Source organism: Chiloscyllium punctatum, chromosome 14 (assembly GCF_047496795.1).
Source record: "Chiloscyllium punctatum isolate Juve2018m chromosome 14, sChiPun1.3, whole genome shotgun sequence".
NCBI lineage: Eukaryota > Metazoa > Chordata > Chondrichthyes > Orectolobiformes > Hemiscylliidae > Chiloscyllium > Chiloscyllium punctatum.
This window is the reverse complement of record NC_092752.1, coordinates 5,696,785-5,717,870: the sequence shown is the minus strand read 5'-3', so window position 1 is coordinate 5,717,870 and position 21,086 is coordinate 5,696,785. Positions and strand designations below refer to the sequence as shown.

At 41.3% G+C, this 21,086-nt stretch overlaps 1 protein-coding gene across 4 annotated transcripts in view; it reads left to right on the top strand.

Moving 5' to 3' along the window:
* Positions 1–21,086, top strand: part of rap1gds1 (RAP1, GTP-GDP dissociation stimulator 1) — a 104,560-nt gene that overhangs the window by 16,836 nt on the left and 66,638 nt on the right. For all 4 annotated transcript variants that reach the window (XM_072583824.1, XM_072583822.1, XM_072583823.1 and 1 more), the window contains one exon: positions 836–943. In XM_072583824.1, coding sequence (XP_072439925.1) covers positions 836–943 — 108 coding nt within the window. The remainder of the gene's footprint in view (positions 1–835; positions 944–21,086) is intronic.

Below are 21,086 nucleotides of genomic sequence, written 5' to 3'. Positions count from 1 at the left end.
TCTGTTGGTCCACGATCTCTGCCTTTGCCAAATTGTACTTTATCTCCTTTTTTTTTTCCCCAGTACATAAATGTTTAAATCCTTGTGCTTTTGAAAGTTAGTCTCTCCCTCCACCGACATTCAGCAGCCTCTTCAGATTTTTACTGCTTATTTAGCCTGTCATTCATTTTCTGTTTGTTGAAGATTTTCGCAGGAATGGTGGAGGAATTTCAGTTCTGCTCTCTGTTTAACTTGACTGCACCCTGTCCCACAACTAAATGTTTCCCCACCTTTTTTAAATAAAACTCCAAAGATACTTTAAGAAATGTTTTGAGCTAACGTCTCTTCCTGATTGAGTGAGTGATGTTTATAGTTCATAATCTAATACAAAAGACTTCATGAAAGTCAATGCACTGTATGTGTATTGACTGAGATACTGTCATCGTCAGACTCTTCAAAATGAAATTGATCAAAATAATCAAACTGGTGGTTTTACTTTGTATTTTAAAAGAATTGGCAATGTAATAAGTCAGCTTCTTCTCAGTATTTGTTCAGCATTCAGTGATGTAAATGAAGTACAAAACCTTAAGTAGATGCATTTAAGCCAATCCTAAATTAAGTTCTAAATTATGAAAAATTGCTGCAAAGAAACCATCTAATCTTGTAGGAAAATGTCTTGTGGAGCATTGTTACCATAATGGGAATTGTCTTGGGTAATGTCAACCTGTAGGAGAAAGCCAAATAGCCAGTGTGGTATTTTAGTTCAAACATTTGATCAAAATCATTTTGTTTGTCGATTATGTAAGTGAGCTTAACATATTAGAGTTTCTAAAATGGTTTGGTTTCTTTCTCATAGATAATCTAAATGATGCCCTCCAAAAACTAAAATTGACTGCTGCTGATGGCACATCCGATAATGTGGAGGGATGCCTTGACTGCTTACTCCAAGCCTTGGCTCAAAACAGTGAGTATATTTTGAAGCATGCCTTTTTATGTTGACTGCTGCAGCTGAATGGTTTTAAGAAACATTACTCCAGCTATTCAAAAGCTGAGTGATGTGCTATAGCTAGCAGTTGAATGTCTTGGCCAGTAGTGATCTCTGTTATCTTAAGTTTCTAGGTTTGCAGATGACTCTCCTATTGTTATCCATTTAAAGATGAATATAAGTAGGTTCATGTCTGACTGTCCCTATGGCAAGCTTCCACCTTGACTCTGATTCATATGGCATTAAAATGAGTGTTTGTTTATTAGTTTCTTCCCTGCAGCAGCTATCTAGGGCACTTGGCCAGATTGCATTAGCAGGGACCTAGGATCAGTTTTTCATGCCAATCTTTTTGAAGTATGGTTTGTGGCCTACAGAGAAGTAGCTCCTGGCCATCTGTCTTTCAACTCTTATTAAACATTCAAAAAAAATTCTCTTGAATACAAATGGTCAGAAGTTATTACTTTTTTTACATTTAAATGGGATGAGTGTGTTTCATAACCAGACTAAAATTTATTGCCTGCCCATCCCTGATTACCCTTGAAGGTAAAAGTGAACTGCTTTCTAAAACGTTTGCAGCCCACATGATATGGGTACACCCAAAGTGGTGTTAGGAAGGGAGATCCGGGATTTGACCTAATGTGGTAAAGTGATGTAGTTCCATGTCAGGATGATGTTTGCTTGAAGGGTACCTTGCAGCTGGTGGTTTCCATGAATCTATTCGTTTTTATAGATGGTCGAATTGCAGGTTTTGGCTGAGCTATTAAAGGGTTCTTGACATGTTACTGCAGCGCACCTCTTGATATGCACGGTACTCTGGTGCTTGGGAGATGTGAATTATTTGAATGGTGAATGGGATCCCAGTCAAGTGGGTTTCTTTGTCTTGGAAAATGTCAAGCATTTTAAGAATCTTTGGAATTGCACTTTTCTCTAAACGAATGGAATGTTTTCCACCATATTTCTGTATTATTTCTTATGGATGGTGGTCAGGTTTGGTGAATCCACATGTGAGCTACTTGACATAGAGCTCCCAGCTGTTTTGCTTCCCATGTCCAGTCTCTTCCACTTAGGTCCATAATTCTTCTGGTGCTTTACAGTAGTTTCAGAATTTCCAGTTTGCAGGCTCGAGCTAATGCCTCTTCAACATGGGTGTGGAATCCCTTTTTACAGTCTGTCCCCCATCAGGATGGTTTTGGAGCTCTCTGCTTCTCTCTGGGGAGAAAAGAACTGAACTTACCCCATCCACCATGACCCTCTTCTGCCTACCGAGCTCTTCCTCAGAACCCCTCCCCTTTTTAACTCCTCACTATTTTGGATCAAAGGTGTGGCCATGGGTACTTGAACAGGTCCCTCAGTTATGCCTGTCTCTTTGTGGGGCACATGGAACATTATTTGTTCTTACTATGGCCTCCATCTACAATGCTTTCACTGGTATATTGATGTCATCAGCAGTGCTGCTTCCCCCTTTTTTCCTGAATTGGAAAATTATCAGTTTCACTTCCAATTTCCACTCTGCTCTCACCTTAACCTCGTCCATCTGACTCTTCTCTTATCCTCTGTTTGTGCCCCTCTCTGAAGATAGGCTGGACCACTGATATACACAACAAAATCACTGACTCCCACAGTTATCTGGACTCCTTCCTAGTTAAAAACTCCATTCAGTTTGATTTTATTTCTTCATCTCTGGATTTATTCAGGCTAGCTGGTTTATAAAGCATGCCCATACAGTGGTGACTGGGCCATCATGGTTAAGGACATTTGCAGCACTTTAGCCAATACTAATTCTCTTTCCCCTGAGTTAAGGGAAAAAATATTCAAGATCCCACCTGACAGCTTCTTGGATAGCTGGCATTCTACTCTCCTTTTATTTCTATAATGTCATGCAGGGGTATTTGTTTTTTCTTGTTCCCATCCTGGATAAAATTAAACACTTGAACTTTATCTGTAACTTATTAACATAAAATGTGGCATGTGTTGATCTGTACATTTTTAATATTGATCTTTTGTTTATTTTAAGCTACATAAGTTCACCACCACACCTAACCAATTTGCATGTTAGTAAATCTAGGGCCTGATTGTCGTCATCTGATCGATCTTTTGTGATACCATTCAGACATCACCTTGCTGAATAACCTGTCCAAATGTAACCTCTTCCTTCAGTTACTGTCAGCATCCCTAAACATGTCATACACCGACTTGTATGAGACAATTACTTCTGCATCCTTCATACTGCATTTCAGTAAGGCCCCTATCAGCAACCCACGACTTTGCTTACTATAATCAGTAAATTCTTTAATCTTATCTTGATAATTTTGGCATTAATTTTGGGATTATTTCAGGAGTCAGCATTTGTTATTCATTCATCCCTAATTGCCCTTGAGCCAAGTGGCTTGCTCATCCACTTCAGAGGATAGTTAAGAGTAACCGCATTGCCATGATTCACAAGCCAGAGATAAAGGTGGCAGAATTCTTTCTCTAAAGGGCATTTGTGATGTAGATGGGTTTTATGCATTAGTCATGGTCACCATTATTTGAATGGTTTTTGTAAACTTGATTTGTTTATTAATTGAATTTAAATTTCACTAGCTCCCATGATGGGATTTGAAACAATGCCCCAGACCCTTAAATGTAAAATAAATGCAAATGTGGATACTGGAAATCCGATACTTAAAAATGCTGGAGAAACTCAGCAGGAGTATCTGTGGAGAGAAAGAGTTACAATTTGATTCGTGATTTTTTAAAAAATATGGGTCTCAGTGTTAACTCTTTTTTTTTCTCTCCATAGATGCTGCCTGACCTGCTGACTTTCTCCAGCATTTTGCTTTTATTCCCTCAAAGTTTTAGACTAAGCCCCTTTTGAGCATTGAGTCGTACAATATGCAGTTTTCTGACAGAGTCATAGAGATGTACAGCACGGAAACAGACGCTTCAGTCCAACCCGTCTATGCTGACCAGATATCCCAATCCAATCTAGTCCCACCTGCCAGCACCCGGCCCATATCCCTCCAAACTCTTCCTATTCATATTATAAAGGATTCTGGATGGGTATCTTTTCCTGGAGTAAGGTAACTCTAACATAGTTGGTAATTGCAGGCCCAATTTACTTTGAGCACAAATACCTGAACTTCCTATAAACAGTAATACAAGTAACCTCAAAGCAAAGATCTCCCAGTTTTCTTTATTTTAATTTTTGCCATGTGACTACTTAGTGTTTAATGATGGTCGAAAATGATTAAGGTCTTGGAAAATATTCAACTCCTGAGGGTTTCTTGTCCGATACAGGAGTTCAAGCCTTGACCAAGATTAACAAAAGCTGAACTTCACAGTTCATCTTGGCAGTAACAGGTGTGAACATCTTAAGAGGGTTTGTTGTTCATGTATTATACTGCATACAAAACATAAATTTTGGAAAATAATTTTCATGCTGTTTTGGGGAATGATCTTGTGTGGGGTATACAGATGCGTTGTAATCTTAAGGTATATGTTATGAACCTGGCTGATGGTGTTGCTGGACAAAACAGATAATAGAATGAAACGTGACTTGAGGGCCATATGTTTAATTTTATTTTAGTTAATCTGATGATTAGTCATGAAAATATACACAAAGCTGCAGATGTTCCTTAGCAACAGGATGGAATTTTATTATGTAGAAGTGAAAAAGAGACTAAACTAATAGGAACTGGATGCCATTTATATAAATGATTTGGATGTGAATATAGGAGGAATGGTTAGAAAGTTTGCAGAGGACACCAAAATTGGTGATATAGTTAACAGTGAAGAATGTTATCTCAGAGTACAAAAGGACCTTGATCAGATGGACTAAGGAGCGGCAAATAAAATTTAATTAAAATAAATGTGAGGTGGTAAGGGCAGGACATATACACTTAATGGTAGATTCCTGAGAAGTGTTGCCTAACCTTGGGGTGCAGCCTCATAGTTTCTTGAAGGTGGAGTTGCAGGTAGACCTGATGGGGAAGAAGGCAATTGGTACACTTGCCTTTTATTGGTCAGTGCATTAAGTATAGGATTTGGGAACATTGGTGAGCCCACTTTTGGAATACTGCATTCAGTTCTGGTATCTCTGGTAGAGTGAAGAATGTTGTTAAACTTGAAAGGATGCAGAAGAGGTTTCCAAGGATGTTGCTGGCGTTGGAGAGCTTGAGATATAGAGAGAGGCTGAATAGGCTAGGGCTATTTTCCCTGGAACATTGAAAGGTGAAGAGCGACCATATAGACGCTTATAAAATCATGTGACATGGATAGGGTGAATAGCCAAGGTCTTTATACCTGGGTAGGGATAAGCTAAACCTTTAGGTGAGATGGGAAAGATGCATGAAAGGGACCTAAGGGGCAACTTTTTCATGCAGGGGATGGTGTGTGTATGGAATGAGCTGCCCAAGGAGGTGGTGAAGGCTTGGTACATTTACAACACATAAAAGGCGTCTGGATGGGTATATGAATAGGAAGGGTTTAGAGGGATATGGTCTAATGTTTCTCCATCTTTGGCAAATTCTGAGAGATGTTGCTGGGTATAGAGGGTTTGAGTTATAAAGGAAGGCTAGGACTTTTTTCACCGGAATGTGGGAGGTTGAAGGTGACCTGATAGAAGTTTATAAAATAATGACGGGTACAGACAGAGTTAATGATAGTTGTCTTTTCCCTGGATGGGGGATTTCAAGACCAGAGGGCAAGTTTTTAAGGTGAGAAGAGAGATTTAAAGACATGAGGGACTAATATTTTAGACGGTGGTTCGCGTGTGAAATGAACTTCCTGAGGAAACGGTGCATTTGGGTACAATTACAATATTCCAAAGACTTATGGATAAGTACGTGGTTAGGACAGGTGGGACGAGCATGCAGGTGGGACTAGTTTGTTTTGGGATTATGTTCAGCACGGACTGGTTGGACTGAAGGGTCCGTTTCCGTGCTGTATGACTCTGTGATGCTATGACACTAAACGGGGCTAGATTAATTTAGAATATCTGGTCGGCATGGACGAGTTGGACAAAGGGTCTCTTTCTGTGTTGTAAACACTATGACTTATCTAAACACTAACGGCCAAACAAAGTTTCAACCCATTTTCCATACTATCCATCAGGATACTCCTATCTCAGCTTTTTGTATATATACTTAATGGGCTCCTTGTAGTTTATTTTCAGACAGTTGTGGGAATAATTTCATAATTCTTTGGGTCTGCGGTCGTGAATCTTTCATAACTTGGTGTCTCTTATTCTAACAACTTAAAGACTTCTGTAAAAGCTGCCCCAGCTTGGAATCTGAAGACTTAAAATACACTTCTGCTGAAGTGACTTGGTCCCCTATTCTGAACTGGAAGCACTTCATTCTGCTGCCAGGAGAAACTATTCTAGGTTCAGATTTAGGTTTTATTGTTTTGTGTAATTAAGTACAGGAGTACAATGAAAATGTACAATGTTGCCATTCCCATGGCCATTTTAGGAACAAAGATAACTAGCTCCAAAAATAGAAAAATAAGGAAGTTTAAAAAGTTCATCACTATGTTGCTTCTTAATATAAAGTAGAAAAACAAAGAAAATAAGTCAAACGTTTCAGAGCTTTCCAAAGCCATGGACCTGCAGTCACTCCACACTGAGCTTTCTCCACAAGGGCCTGCTCCTCCCTGTGGTGGGCACACTTTCACTGCACTGGGTGAAGTACTGCCTTGGCTTGGCTTGCCAGCCTCTTCGCCGCCGCTGACTGGCATCTGGGCTTGTGCTGGACCTCGGCCGTTGACATGCTCCATCGCTGCTGCTGTCTCCAGGAGGTAAGTTTTTAAAAAAGCACGTTATCTTACAAAAAAAGATAAACAGAGGAAAAACACAAGAAAAGAGGAGGGAAGGAGAAAAAGAAAAATGTGGATGGAATTCACAAGACCAAGGCTGAAGAGCCTGGGAGCTGCCTACTCCGCCACTGCCATCTTAGAAATATCCTACTTTCTGATCCTTCTGAACTGAAGTCAGAACAAAAGTAATCACCTTTAATGTGTTTGTTACTCGTTACAAACTGAACAGTACAACATCTTTTCCTTAACACTGCAAGGGTCTGGTAGATACTTGACTGTAGTGCATCTTCTTGGAGTGAATTTACCTAAGTCACTGTTCAAAATTGTCTTTCTGACCTTTCTTTTAAAAAAAACCTTTAAGAGCTGACCCACGTTTAACTATCTGGGGATTTGGATTTCAAAATATCGTGCGTATGCATATAAAAAATAATGTGCATTTTAAAAATGCACATTCCAAATTATATATTTTAAACAGTCAGGTTTATGTCTAGTGTAGCATATTACTGAAGATGCCCACCTTAGTTTCATTTGCGGTGAATGAATTCTGGTTTCCTCAATTCAAAACTTAGATGATTGCAAGGTTTTCAATTCCATGTTTCTATTAATGTTGATCAGTCCATTATCAGTCAAAATATTTCCATTTATTGAGTTAAACCTGCAGTCTCTCGTGCTGCTGTCAATTTGAAATAATTTTTCAGCTTTATCTTTTCAATGTGTTTTGCTACTATGCATGCCTCTAACATGCATACTAGGTGCCTCCTTCCAGTACACACATTGCTCCAACTCTTAATGACTCAAAGGCTAAGCCTCTTAAGACTAGGGATCATTGCGCTTTTTGTTTTAATAATATTTCTAAGCTCAAATTCTGCACAGGAATTAGAAAGTCGAACAGACCTTAGGCTGACTATACTTGAGCACTTCACTCTAGTTTTTTTTTCCTCTCAATTTTACAACTAACACAATTCCAATTGTAAGTACTTAATTTCTAAACCTTGAGCTAATATTCATGCTAGGGTTTCATCCTTGATGCACAACTCTTATTTAATTTCCTTTTATATAGTGCTTTGCCAAATGCCTTCTCCAGGTTTAGGTGCTATGTCATGAGCAATTTCCACTGTTGTCTTAGGATATCACATTTACTCAAAGACATTTGTTAGGGTAGTTTTTTTTTTCTCTGCATCAACTAATAAATTTTATTGTGTAAGTAAGTACTTAAAATTTACACCTTGAAACAGCTTAAATTAGAGTACGAAACATAACTAAAACTAATACTTCTATAATTTGTATTGAAAGCAGTAATAAATCAGACATGTTAACATAGTTTCCATCTGCTGTTAGCATCAATAGTCGAGTGTCTACATATTCTTCAATTACTTTGGATCCTTCGAGGCTCTTTCTAATGTCCTTTGCCAATATTTTCCTAGTAGTCTATTTACTTTTTTAGTCCATTTTAGGACTGGCAACTACTTTATCATGGAATGTTGCAGCATATCAGAAATTTAATTCATCTTTAAAAGATTGTCCAATTTGACCCAATGCCCTACTGTTTTCCCATAGCCCCAATTTTTTAACTATATCGCCCCTCAAAATTTTAATCATGAGATTGTCAGGTTACCTTTTGAGGAGTATGTTATTTACATCTCCCCTCTCAGATGCATAGAAGAAACTATCATTTAGAATGTTTACTTTTTTGTTTTCTACTATGTTAAATTAGCTTTTATATTAATCTCACCCATCTGGAAATCAGAATCTAATGATCATTAATCCATAATCGATTGTCAGGAAAAACCCATCACTAATGTCGTTTAGGGAAGGAAACTGCTATCCTTATCTGGTCTGGCCTACATGTGACCCCAGATCCACAGCAGTGAAGTTGATTTTTAAATGCCCTCTGGGCCATTAGGGGTAGGTGATAAATGCTGCAGATCCAGTGATGCCCTTATTCCATGATTGGAAAGAAGTTCAGATTGTATTCTTGCTGCTGAAGTGTTAAAATCTCTTGCAATTCATTTTGATATCTGCAGCTGTTTTTATTCCCCAGATTGACTTTTTCCATTTTATCAGTCAGTGTTATAATGTTTCTGTATCTTATTGTTCCTGTGAACTTCAACCCCTTCCTTTATTCTTTACAGGACTTTGAGCTTATTTTTACTCTATCTTGAATTTTTTTTAAATCTGTTTAAAATCATGCTTTTTAAATTGAATTTGTTTTTAATGTACCCTGCACATGCAGCATTATACTACTAATTGTACAATGTATATTTTCCCTTATAAAATTCAAAAGTATTTTATTTTACGATTATGAATTATACGTCTAGCCTCATCAGGCAGAAACTGGTATAAGCTACATACTTGGTAATGAATTTCAAAGTTGCTGATGAAGTACAAACTGATGTAGTTGCTTCTGATCTTATTTCCAAATTTGGTGAGGCTTGTAAATTGGGCCATGCAGCTGTACAAGAAACCAGTTGACTGCTACAATTTTGAATATTGATTTCAAAGCTGAAAGTGTGCTTTGAGTTTTTAAGTACAAAATTAGCATTTTCAAAACTGGTTCTATAAATTGCTAAAAGATTTCAGTTCTGGGATAAATGAAAAAGATTGTACAAACAATGGGAGATCTGCACATAAATACTACGAAGCAGTGGAACACATTTCAAGGTTGTCGGTCTGTCCAACCCGTATCTGTCACACTGTAGTGGTAACGTGCAGAGTGAAGGTCAAGAATTAGTCATTTTTGGGATATTTGAGTTTTTCAAAGATTGTTCATAATTAGGGCAAGTGGCTGGAGGTTTGCTTGCTCTCCTAACGTAATTGAGAGCTATTGGACACTTATAGTTTTGATGTAACTGAGCGGGCAAGTGGAAATATCTTTTATCAATTTATTTTTAGATATTTTTAATCTCCATGGATGGGCTACCTTAAAACAGCACATCTTTGATTAATTTAAGTAGAGAATTGGCAATGATATGATTAAGAGAACAGTGCCAAGTTGTAATATTGAGAAAAATGTTTGAATTTGTAATGATGCTGTCAATAAAATGTCACCACTGAAATGGAATGCCAGCCAACTTGTATACCAATTCTTTGGAGTGGGGCTTACTTGTGTATTGGCTGAACTGAAAGTGACATAATTGTTCATGTAAGTGATTGGAAATCTGAGCACTGGCAGCTGGAGTGGGAGTTGACTTCCTTATTTTCGCCTTCCCATTTGGTGTCATAAAAAGTTAGCGCTTAATAAAAAGTATTGTCACTTTTTGTGTTATTTGTTCATGGAGTATGGGAATCACTGACTGGGCCAGTATTTATTGACTGTCTCTAATTGTCCTGGAGAGATTGAATGAGTGCTTTCCTGAACAATTTTGGTTCTTTATGTAGGGAGGGTGTTTGAGATTTTGACCCAATAACATTGAAGAAACAAGTCGGGTGGATGTGTGGCTTGGAGGGGAACTTGCAATTGGTGCTGTTCTCATGCATTCTGCTGCCCTCCTATGTGATAGAGATTACAGATTTGGGAGGTTCTATCAAAGGAGACTTGGTGAGTTACTGTAGTGCATCTTGTAAATGTGCATGCTGAAGGTGAAGGGTGTTGTGCCAGTCAAGAAGGCAGATATTACCTGGGTGGTGTCAAGCTTCTTGTGTTGTCAGAGGTGCACTTGTCATGCACATTTATACCTTTCTAGACGTTTGGTAGATATTGTGATGACAGGAGGTGAAGGTATTAATTGCAGAATTCCTAGCCTCTGACCTGCTTTTGCAGCCATTGTATTTGGCTGGTTCAGTTTGGTTTCTAGTCAGTGATTTGCTCGCGCTCTCTCTCGTGTGTGTGTGTGTGTGTCTTAGGTTCAAATCTCACTTAGTCCAGAGGTGTATTATAACAGCTCTGAACAGGTTGATTAGAAAATATCTAAAAAGGTCAGTGAGGCAGCTGAAGATGGCTAGACTTAGGACTCTCCCCTTAAGAACTTATGCAGAAGTGACTGACCTCCAGCAACCACAAACCTCTTCTTTGTGCCCGGAACGACTGTGTTTCCCCCAATTCCTATTTATTGTTTTGACGGGGTTCCTTGATACCATATCCGGTCAAATGTGGTCTTGATGATTTGTTCAAAGACTGACTCTCTCCCCTCTGAATTCATTTCTTCGATCCATGTTTCAACCAAGGCCGTAATAAGTTTGAACAGATTATCCCTTTGCAAGTGCCGCTTTAAATAGAGAAGTAGTTGGCTATGAAATATTGAGGCTACAAGTTGCTTTTAACCATTAGTATCATGGAATTGTATTGTGGTTAGATTTTTTTGTCAAATAAAATAATGGTATGGAGAGGAATTTGGAGTAAGGCAAATAAAATTAAAAAGATTGGTAACATTGAATGAAAACATTGTGTTAATTTCCAATTCAGACTGTTGGGATGGAATTTTTATTTATTTTCTTTAATGCCCCAAATTTAATTTGGGCTTTGTATGACCCATCAATTCATCTAGATTTTTTTTCTTCTCAGACCAGAAATGAGAATGAAGCAGGCTTTTTTTATTTTGAAGATTTACTGTCTTTGCAAAGCTGCATTTGACCAAGGAGTTTTCAGTACTGACCTTAGTGATTTGTTCCATGAATGTTGCTCACCTTAAATATAAAATTTGCCAAACAAAAGAGACTTGTATTTTTACCTTCTGAGCCAAAGTATTTCATATTCATGACCTGGCACATGGAAATCATTTACCTGACTGAAGTAAGCAAATGTCAATCATCATTGGAATAAACAATAAAGATTTCACAAAAGCAAGAACATTAAATCTTCAGAAAAATGGGACACTTTTTTTATTTTCTGAGGCAGTCAGCTCTTTTGCCTTCTGTATTGCTTAATTACATGTTTGTAGCTTTAATAATGGGTAAAAAATTAAAATATACATGCAGCTTTAACAAATACTTGCTGGGAGCAGCTTTATAATGTAGCACTTTACAGCAATCACAAACCTAGTTTAATGACAAACCTAGTTTAATTAAACTTTGTATCTCTTAATGGCTACTATGCAAAAAGCATTCATTGCGTAATTCAATTTTAAAGCAACAACAGCATTTTTAAGTGGTACAATAAAGTGTATGTTAACTCCCAACAATAAACAATACTGAACAGTGTACTGCTGTACAGCAAATGTTCATCTGGAAATATCAATTGAAATGCACTGTAAACTGAATAGCTGAGAGGAAGTAGTGGAGGCTGGTACAATTACAACATTTAAAAGGCATCTGGATGGGTGTCTGAATAGGAAGGGTTTGGAGGGATATGGGCCAGGTGCTGGCAGGTGGGACAAGATTGGGTTGGGATATCTGATCGGCATGGATGAGTTGGACCGAAGGGTCTGTTTCCGTGCTGTACATCTATGACCCTATTAATAATGTACACTACTGGTATTTTTGTCCCTCCTGCTTAAAAACTGCAGTTGCAAGGCTGAAGTTTCTTTCTTTGAAAGATTACATATAATAACATCCATGAAATGATCTAGATCAGTAGCATCTTTGCTTCAGGTAATTGCAAATGCAAAATGCACTGTATAGGTCTCTTGCAGAGTAAGAAGTTACAGCTTCAGTTTTGAGTGTTATTTCAGTTAGGTTTATTGTATAAGTGCTGTAGTTGAAATAAAGAAATAGATGCGTATAGATTCCTGAATCCTTCCTGGTAAGTAGCCTTTGACATCATTCACTTTGCCATTCTCCAAATGCCTATCCATTTCCCCTCACTTGGCCATTATTCTTCTCTGTGCTCAGAAATTAATTCAAAGTCTTGTCTCCCTATACCATTCCTTGAGTCTGCAAATGGCCTATTCAGTACCCTTCACTTATCCACTTTCTCAATGTGATGCTTTCCTTGGCAGAAACTGCCAGGCTCTGACTTGATCCTAAAATGTTCTTGTCAGTTTTCAAATGCTTTGTCCCTCCCTTATTTTGGGCCTTTTACATCAGTCAAGAAATATTGTTTTCTACCTGTGGAAGCCATGTTTTGAGCTGTTAAAGCTTGTTACCACTTTGGAATCCACTCTTCATATATTTCTCTATAACACTGATCAAGCAATTGCTCACTTGTATCTAATGTCTGCTGACTGGTGCTACGACTCCTCCCTAGTCCCACTTTTTGTTTTCCAAGTTATGCCTTGACATTTTACAAAATGATTACTGTGGCATCCCTTTGTGTGTCCCCATCGAAAGGTTTCATAATTGAATCATTCGAAGCCCCCTTGTACCAGAACTCCTATTGAACAATATTAATGTACCCTTTAACTTCTTTGGCATTTATTATCAAAAATTTCTTTCCTGGAAGGTTGCACTGTTTCTTTCTGGTGAAACATTTAGGAACACTGTCAGCCCAGCCTCCTTGTTTTGGTGCTGTGGTTATACTCCCAGGGGAGTGGTGTAGGATATATCAGCCATAGGACTTTTAAGTGAACCAAAGGTTATGAAGTGTGGAAAACTCAACTAGATGAATATTGGAATAACTCTGTTTGGAGCTGACAAAGACATAAACCTTTAGAGATTTAATAAACAAACCAGATGTTGTTCCACTTAGCCATCACCATTGTCACTGATTTCCCCAAGTTTAACCTTCTCACCTTCACTGATTTATTAGTGTTCTTTCTTAAGGAAGGATATAAGTACATTGAATACACTTCATGTATCTATACTAGATCCACACCTGGCAAGTGTCTAATTAGTGAGATGTCTCATGAGGAAATAGTAGACAGTCTGGGCTTGTATCCATGAGGTTACAAGAGTAAGGGGTGACTTGATTGTAGTGTTATATGATCCAGAATAATCTTAAGGTGGATAAGGGAGGAGTGTTTTCTCCTTTTGTGAGAATCTGCAGCTAGGGGGCACTGTTTTAAAATTTAGAGATTGCCTTTTAAGCAGGTGAGAATTATTTTCTGACTGTTATGACTTTGGAACTCTGCCTTAAGAATACATAATGATGCCACTTTAGCCATCCTCTAAAGCAAGGGAATTGATGGTTGACTGGGTGTAGATGGGAATGTGAAACACCAAACAGATCAGCTATGATCTTGTTGAATGATGGACAGACTTGATGGGCTAAATGGCTTGCTTACTTTGTTTATTAGTTCATTCATTCAATGCATGTTTGTTTTTTCATTGATTAAAATTGCCTGAATTCCATTTTAGGTTGCCTAATGATTAATTGGAAATCTTAATTGGATATTGGGACTGAGCTATTCAAGCTAAAAAATTACAAGTTCAATGAATTTCTAGAATGACTGGAGTTTCTATGAGGTAAAAACAATAACTGCAGATGCTGGAAACCAAATTCTGGATTAGTGATGCTGGAAGAGCACAGCAGTTCAGGCAGCATCCAACGAGCAGCGAAATCAACGTTTCGGGCAAAAGCCCTTCATCAGGAATAAAGGCAGTGAGCCTGAATCGTGGAGAGAGAGGAGGGTGGGGGTGGGGAGAGAGTAGCATAGAGTACAATGGGTGAGTGGGGGAGGAGATGAAGGTGATAGGTCAGGGAGGGGAGGGTGGAGTGGATAGGTGGAAAAGGAGCTAGGCAGGTCGGACAGGTAAAAGGGACAGTGCTAAGCTGGAAGTTTGAAACTAGGATGATGAGGTGGGGGAAGAGGAAATGAGGAAGCTGTTGAAGTCCACATTGATGCCCTGGGGTTGAAGTGTTCCGAGGCGGAAGATGAGGCTTTCTTCCTCCAGGCGTCTGGTGGTGAGGGAGCGGCGGTGAAGGAGGCTCAGGACCTCCATGTCCTCGGCAGAGTGGGAGGGGGAGTTGAAATGTTGGGCCACGGAGCGGTTTGGTTGATTGGTGCGGCTGTCTCGGAGATGTTCCCTAAAGCGCTCTGCTAGGAGGCGCCCAGTCTCCCCAATGTAGAGGAGACAGTATCGGGAGCAGCGGATACAATAAATGATATTAGTGGATGTGCAAGTAAAACTTTGGATGTGGAAGGCTCCTTTAGGGCCTTGGATCGAGGTGAGGGAGGAGGTGTGGGGACAGGTTTTACAATTCCTGTGGTGGCAGGGGAAAGTGCAAGAATGGGAGGGTGGGTCGTAGGGGGGGGCGTGGACCTGACCAGGTAGTCGCGGAGGGAACGGTCTTTGTGGAAGGCGGAAAGGGGTGGGGAGGGAAATATATCCCTGGTAGTGGGGTCTGTTTGGAGGTGGCGGATGATTTGGTTTATGCGAAGGTTTGTAGGGTAGAAGGTGAGCACCAGGGGCGTTCTGTCCTTGTTATGGTTGGAGGGGTGGGGTCTGAGGGCGGAGGTGCGGGATGTGGACGAGATGCGTTGGAGGGCATCTTTAACAACGTGGGAAGGGAAATTGCGGTCTCTAAAGAAGGAGGCTATCTGGTGTGTTCTATGGTGGAACTGGTCCTCCTGGGAGCAGATACGGCGGAGGAATTGGGAATACGGGATGGCATTTTTGCAAGAGATAGGGTGGGAAGAGGTGTAATCCAGGTAGCTGTGGGAGTTGGTGGGTTTGTAAAAAATGTCAGTGTCAAGTCGGTCATCCCTAATGGAGATGGAGAGGTCCAGGAAGGGGAGGGAGGTGTCAGAGATGGTCCAGGTAAATTTAAGGTCCGGGTGGAATGTGTTGGTGAAGTTGATGAATTGCTCAACCTCCTCGCGGAAGCACGAGGTGGCGCCAATGCAGTCATCAATGTAGCGGAGGAAGAGGTGGGGAGTGGTGCCGGTGTAATTACGGAAGATCAACTTTTCTACATAGCCAACAAAGAGGCTGGTATAGCTGGGGCCCACTCTCTCAGAATTGCAAAGGACCCACTCTGTACTATATCCTCAGGAGAATTCATACTCTCAACAAACAGTATTTCAATTCCATCTCAAACATCAAAAACTGTAAGTACAACAAACATTTATCCACCCACCTCCATAATCAGTGCTCCTCAAACATTCCAGAAGATTCCCCTGGCCTCTGAAACGCCATTAGCCATATGGCTGATGCAGCTACCACCTCCACGCTGAGTGATGATGTCGCTTCCGCCCCCGTCATGGCCACTCCCACAGCCACTTCCGGCCCTCACATCATCACTGATGCCACACGCTCAGTGACTTCCGCCACCCCTACTGCCATGATCACCACCACTTCCGCCCCCACCAGCGCCACTCACCTGCATTCTGCTGACATGCCACCCACAGACCCCACTGTCACTATCCCCACCCCCCAGAATCCCGAGGGGAACACTACCCCTGCTCATGCCTCCACCCCCATTCCCCCCACCATCACACCCACTCCAGGTACTGGCTCCGACCCCACTCCCAGCTCCACACCCACACCAGATCCCAGCTCCTGGCCCTGCTGAGTTTTCACCATCCCTCCAGACCTCCCACTCACTGAGGACAAACGATCAGCCCTCAGCAAAGGACTCACCTTCATCCCCCTCCGTCCACGCATCAATGAATTTAATACACGCCGTGACATCAAACACTTCTTCCGTCGCCTCCACCTCCAAGTTTACTTTCAGGACTCCCATCCACATTCCAAGGACCCTTTTGCCCACCTCCAACACACTGCATCCACCTGGACACCCCGCGCTGGCCTATTACCTTCCCTCGACCTCTTCATTTCCAACTGCCGCCGGGACATTAACCGCCTCAACCTGTCGACCCCACTCCAACCTCTCACCCTCACAACGCGCAGCCCTCCAATCCCTCTGCTCTAATCCCAACCTCACCATTAAGCCAGCAGATAAAGGGGGCACAGTGGTAGTCTGGCGCACTGACCTCTACACCACTGAAGCCAAACGCCAACTCGAGGACACCTCTTCCTACTGCCCCCTCGACCATGACCCCACCCCCCATCCCCAAACCATCATCTCCCAGACCATACAGAACCTCAACACCTCGAGATCTCCCACCCACAGCTTCCAACCTCATAGTCCGGGAACCCCGCACTGCCCAGTTCTACCTCCTTCCCAAGATCCACAAGCCTGACCACCCTGGCTGACCCATTGTCTCAGCATGCTCCTGCCCCGCTGAACTCATCTCTACCTACCTCGACATTGTCCTATCCCCCCTAGTCCAGAAACTCCCCACATACGTTCAAGACACCACCCACGCCTTCCACCTCCTCCAAGACTTCCGTTTCCCCGGCCCCCAATGCCTCATCTTTACCATGGATTTCCAATCCCTCTACACCTCCATCCGCCATGACCAGGGCCTCCAAGCCCTCTGTTTTTTTTCCTCTCCAGATGTCCCCAACAGTACCCTTCCACCAACACACTCATTAGTTTGGCTGAACTGGTCCTCACCCTTAACAATTTCTCCTTTTGAATCCTCCCACTTCCTCCAGACCAAAGGGGTAGCCATGGGTGCACGTATGGGCCCCAGCTATGCCTGTCTGTTTGTTGACTATGTAGAACGGTTGATCTTCCGTAATTACACCGGCACCACTCCCCACCTCTTCCTCCACTACATTGACTGCATTGGCGCCACCTCGTGCTCCCGCGAGGAGGTTGAGCAATTCATCAACTTCACCAACACATTCCACCCTGACCTTAAATTTACCTGGACCATCTCTGACACCTCCCTCCCCTTCCTGGACCTCTCCATCTCCATTAGTGATGACCGACTTGACACTGACATTTTTTACAAACCCACCAACTCCCACAGCTACCTGGATTACACCTCTTCCCACCCTATATCTCTTGCAAAAATGCCATCCCGTATTCCCAATTTCTCCGCCTCCGCCGTATCTGCTCCCAGGAGGACCAGTTCCACCATAGAACACACCAGATGGCCTCCTTCTTTAGAGACCGTAATTTCCCTTCCCACGTGGTTAAAGATGCCCTCCAACGCATCTCGTCCACATCCCACACCTCTGCCCTCAGACCCCACCCCTCCAACCGTAACAAGGACAGAACACCCCTGGTACTCACCTTCCACCCTACAAACCTTCGCATAAACCAAATCATCCGCCGACGTTTCCACCACCTCCAAAAAGACCCCACTACCAGGGATATATTTCCCTCCCCACCCCTTTCCGCCTTCCGCAAAGACCGTTTCCTGCGTGACTACCTGGTCAGGTCCACGACCCACCCTCCCATTCTGGCACTTTCCCCTGCCACCGCAGGAACTGTAAAACCTGTGCCCACACCACCTCCCTCACCTCTATCCAAGGCCCTAAAGGAGCCTTCCACATCCATCAAAGTTTTACCTGCACATCAACTAATATCATTTATTGTATTCGTTGCTCCCGATGTGGTCTCCTCTACATTGTGGAGACTGGGCGCCTCCTAGCAGAGCGCTTTAGGGAACATCTCCGAGACACCCGCACCAATCAACCAAACCGCCCCGTGTCCCAACATTTCAACTCCCCCCTCCCACTCTGCCGAGGACATGGAGGTCCTGGGCCTCCTTCACCGCCACTCCCTCACCACCAAACGCCTGGAGGAAAAATGCCTCCTCTTCCGCCTCGGAACACTTCAACCCCAGGGCATCAATGTGGACTTCAACAGCTTCCTCATTTCCTCTTCCCCCACCTCATCATCCTAGTTTCAAACTTCCAGCTCAGCACTGTCCCCTTTACCTGTCCGACCTGCCTAGCTCCTTTTCCACCTATCCACTCCACCCTCCCCTCCCTGACCTATCACCTTCATCTCCTCCCCCACTCACCCATTGTACTCTATGCTACTCTCTCCCCACCCCCACCCTCCTCTAGCTTATCTCTCCACGCTTCAGGCTCACTGAAGGGCTTTTGCCCGAAACGTTGATTTTGCTGCTCGTTGGATGCTGCCTGAACTGCTGTGCTCTTCCAGCACCACTAATCCAGAATGGGGTTTCTATAGTCTATCTTGTCACAATTTGTAGATTGGATCACAATGCATTGATACAAGCCAGAAAATCTGTGTAGCTAGACTTGACTAAGACCATAAGGAAAATGGCCATCCGGCCCCTCAAGCCTGCTATGTGCTTCAGTAGGATCATGGCTGATCCAACATTTCTCATGCCTACTTTGCTGCCCTTTCCCCATAACCATTGATTCTCCTACTGATCAAGAATCTATTTATCTTAATCTTGAATGCATACAAAGACTGTTGTCCCCACAGATCTCCATTGGAAGGAGTTCCAAAGGTACTTACCTTTCCTTTCAATAAGGGGACCAGAGCTGCTCTCAGTACCCCAGGTCTGGTCTCACCAGCACCCATACAGTTCCAGTAAAACCTCTCTGCTCTAATGCTACAAATCCCCTAAGAAATAAGGGCCAACATTCCAAAAGCCATCCTGATTACCTGTTGTACCGGTGTGCTAGTTTTCGGTGTTTCAGACACCAGTTCAGTCAAGTCCTTTTTGTGTTGCTGTTTTGTGCAGTTTTTCTGCATTTAAATAATATTCTGTTCTTTATCCTTTTTTTTTTTGCAAACTGCATTTTCCCATGTTATATTCCATTTGTCAACATTTTTTATCTGTTTAACCTGTCATTATATTTTTGTAAATTGTTTGTATCCATCTTGCAAACTGCCTTGCCACCTATTTTAGTATTTGTCTGCAAATTTGACTGCAGTACATTCACTTCCTTCGCTCAAGTCATTAATCTAGATGTATATCTATTCTAAACAGTTGTGCTCTTGGCATTAATCTGTGTGGAAACGGACTGGTCACAGGTTGCCAACCTGAAAACAAACCCCTTCTCTCTATTGCTCGTGGCCAATTCTGTGTCCATGCTGATATACTACCTCTAAGTTGGGCTCCACTTTATGACTTAACCTTTTGGGGTATCATGTTGAATGTCATCTGGAAGTCCAAGTGCAATATAACCTTCCAAATTTGCAACCGTCTCAGTCTCTCAACCATTCTGACTTGGAAATATTATATCACTGTGTATCTTCATTGGTGAATCAAAATCTTGATGTGTCCTTCCTACAGCTTACCGACTGTAGTGGTTCAAGGAGGTGACTTGCTATGACCTCGATGGACAAATAACTTTGGCTAATGAATGCTAAACTTTTTGAATTAATAAATAAAAAGGTTCTTTCATCCAAAAGTAAATATTCATATTACACTCATAAGAATGGCCATAAACAAGCAATGTTCTATGCCAGAGCTTTCCAAAGTGTTAGAACCCATGTAGGCTTGTGAGCTGAATTTCTAGGGTCATATTATCTTCTGACTAGCATTAGCTGCCTTTCTGGTCAGGTGTGTTCCACCCTCCCCAAAAAACATTCCCAATTCATAGGTTCCAGGGTTGTAACCATTTTCCAACCCTGAAATTCTGTCACAGTTGAAAAAAGTTTGGGAAATACTATTAGGCAGTCAGCACCCAGTAGCCTGTATCTAGATATCCTGCCTTAGAGGCTTTCCGAAATGGGGGTAGGAAATTGTAATACCTATGATGTCTATCTTGACTTTCGAGGTGTTTCAGATTATAGAGTGTCGTTTTGTGTTGCAATCTCAATGCACATTTCATAAGACTTTAATCTGTATCAATTTATTACAAATTAGCAGATGAGAATCAATCTGTATTCCTATTTGGCATCTCATAATCCAGTCTAACCTCTCAAATGCTGCCAGTGAGAGAAACTAGCTAGTTTGCTTTTGCCAATCCTGTTCATTCTCTCATTAAGAGAAAGCATAAGGATCTGCATGAAATAAGGCCACATACTAAAATATAAACCTGTTCAAAAAAATGCAAAAGACAACCAATTACAAATGTATTTCTCCTAAACCTTTTTTCATCAGCTTTAATAGTGTTCTTCATTTGACTGAGTAAGAAATATATTGTTAGTTTAGAGATTTTTAATTCCTTTTAAAATTATACAAAACCCTCTTTTTTTTTTTTGTTTTTATTTAAAAATGTCTAATTGAAATTTCTTGTGATGCAGAATTGAGCTGTAAGTTAACAGTAGATCCCAGTGGCTAGGGAGTGAATTTATCTTTTCCTGGTTTTTATAATCCGTAATACATCCTTTTTAAAGGTGCACCCATTTCAATGATACTGACAGATGCAGAAGATTTCAACCATTGAATCCTATTAGAACTTGACATTTCTTTAAACTACATATCTGTACATGTATCACATTGCTTAACCATCTTGTTTAAATGACATCTTTAGATACCTTAGTGTCAAAACAAATTTCCAGAGCTTCTTGGAACAATATGAATTCCCTAATCAGTAGCTCCCAAAAACAGATTTTGCTGTAACTTGAATTGCTTCCTTCTCTTTATGCTTACCCTGCCCTAAATAAAAAGATCTTAAATATTAACATTGCCTTTCTTTTCTCTTTTTCAGCCAAGCACTCCACTTTTAAAATTTAGTTGGGAGCAATATTTAGTTCCTTCAAGGTTGTCAGGTGTGAATAGTC